The 1,026-nt window shown below is 65.5% G+C and overlaps 1 protein-coding gene across 1 annotated transcript in view; it reads left to right on the top strand.

The window, feature by feature from the left end:
- Positions 1–1,026, top strand: part of TNXB (tenascin XB) — a gene marked incomplete at its 3' end in the record, with an annotated part of 48,632 nt that overhangs the window by 39,301 nt on the left and 8,305 nt on the right. Inside the window, 1 exon segment of the mRNA XM_015569855.1 lies at positions 3–56. Coding sequence (XP_015425341.1) covers positions 3–56 — 54 coding nt within the window.

Genomic DNA, 1,026 nt, shown 5'->3' with positions numbered 1-1,026 from the left:
GTGCTGCCTGCCCCGGGGGCGCCGCGTGGGCCCCGCGTCCACCCTGGGCCTGACCGGTGAGTGGGGCGGGGCCGCAGGGCAGGGGGGAGGGCCCTGGAAGACTCTCCCTTTGTTACCATCTTTGTGGAAACACCGGTGTACCCCCCCCAAACCCCCCACAGGCTCCACCGCTGGCCTGGGGTCTGGTAGAGGGTGAGGCTGGGCCCGGGGGCCTGGGGCTGGAGAGTCGCTTCCCCAACAGGGCCCTCTGGCCGCACCTCACAGCCAAGGGATCGGACGCTTCCTTAGAACTTGTGGGAGGGAGTCCTACCCCCATCCCTGGTCCTTCCCACCCGCTGGGCCTCGGGGTGACTGGAGCCCTGACAGGCTGGGAGGTGCTCAGAGAGCAGCGTCTTACCAGCGCCCCAACCTCACAGTTCAGACATCACCAGACTTAGGACTGCAGTGGGTCAGCCAGATGGGGCGCCCTGAGCCCAGCCGCGGGAGTTCACGGGTCGACCTTGAACTTGGCAGAGAGACAAGGTCTTATCCTAATGGGGCTCCTGATCGTGGGAAGACAGGCTGTGAACTGACAAAACAGGCAAAGGGGGGTGGATACAACAGGAAGCCCTGGGTCAGGCCAGGCCTGGGCTGCGAGGCCTAGGAGCCTGTCCAGGGCACCCCCAGGACAGCTGAGGCCTGCGGTCAGGCAGGGGTCGGCATGGTGACAGCACGATAGGACAGAGAGTGTGTCACATCCACGATGCCACAGCTGGTGCAAAGGCCTGGAAACTGGGAGCACGGGGCACCCGAGAGGGTTTGGATGAAGTGCTCTGAGTGGGGGACAGCCCCGAGAAGGGGTGCAGAGGTGGGCAGCTCAGGCAGCAGGCCTCCTCCGGGCGCACAGGGTCTTGCAGCTTTAAGTAAGACCGACTCCATCATCGTGCGTTCCTGGTCCCATCTGGACGCTGCGCAGAGGGATGGGAGGGAGGCAGGGACAGCAGGAGGGATGGGGGAGCACAGGTGAGGAGTGGGGGTGGCCCAGGC

This window comes from Myotis davidii, unplaced genomic scaffold (genome assembly GCF_000327345.1).
Source record: "Myotis davidii unplaced genomic scaffold, ASM32734v1 scaffold1006, whole genome shotgun sequence".
NCBI lineage: Eukaryota > Metazoa > Chordata > Mammalia > Chiroptera > Vespertilionidae > Myotis > Myotis davidii.
This window is presented reverse-complemented; position numbering and strand designations above follow the sequence as displayed.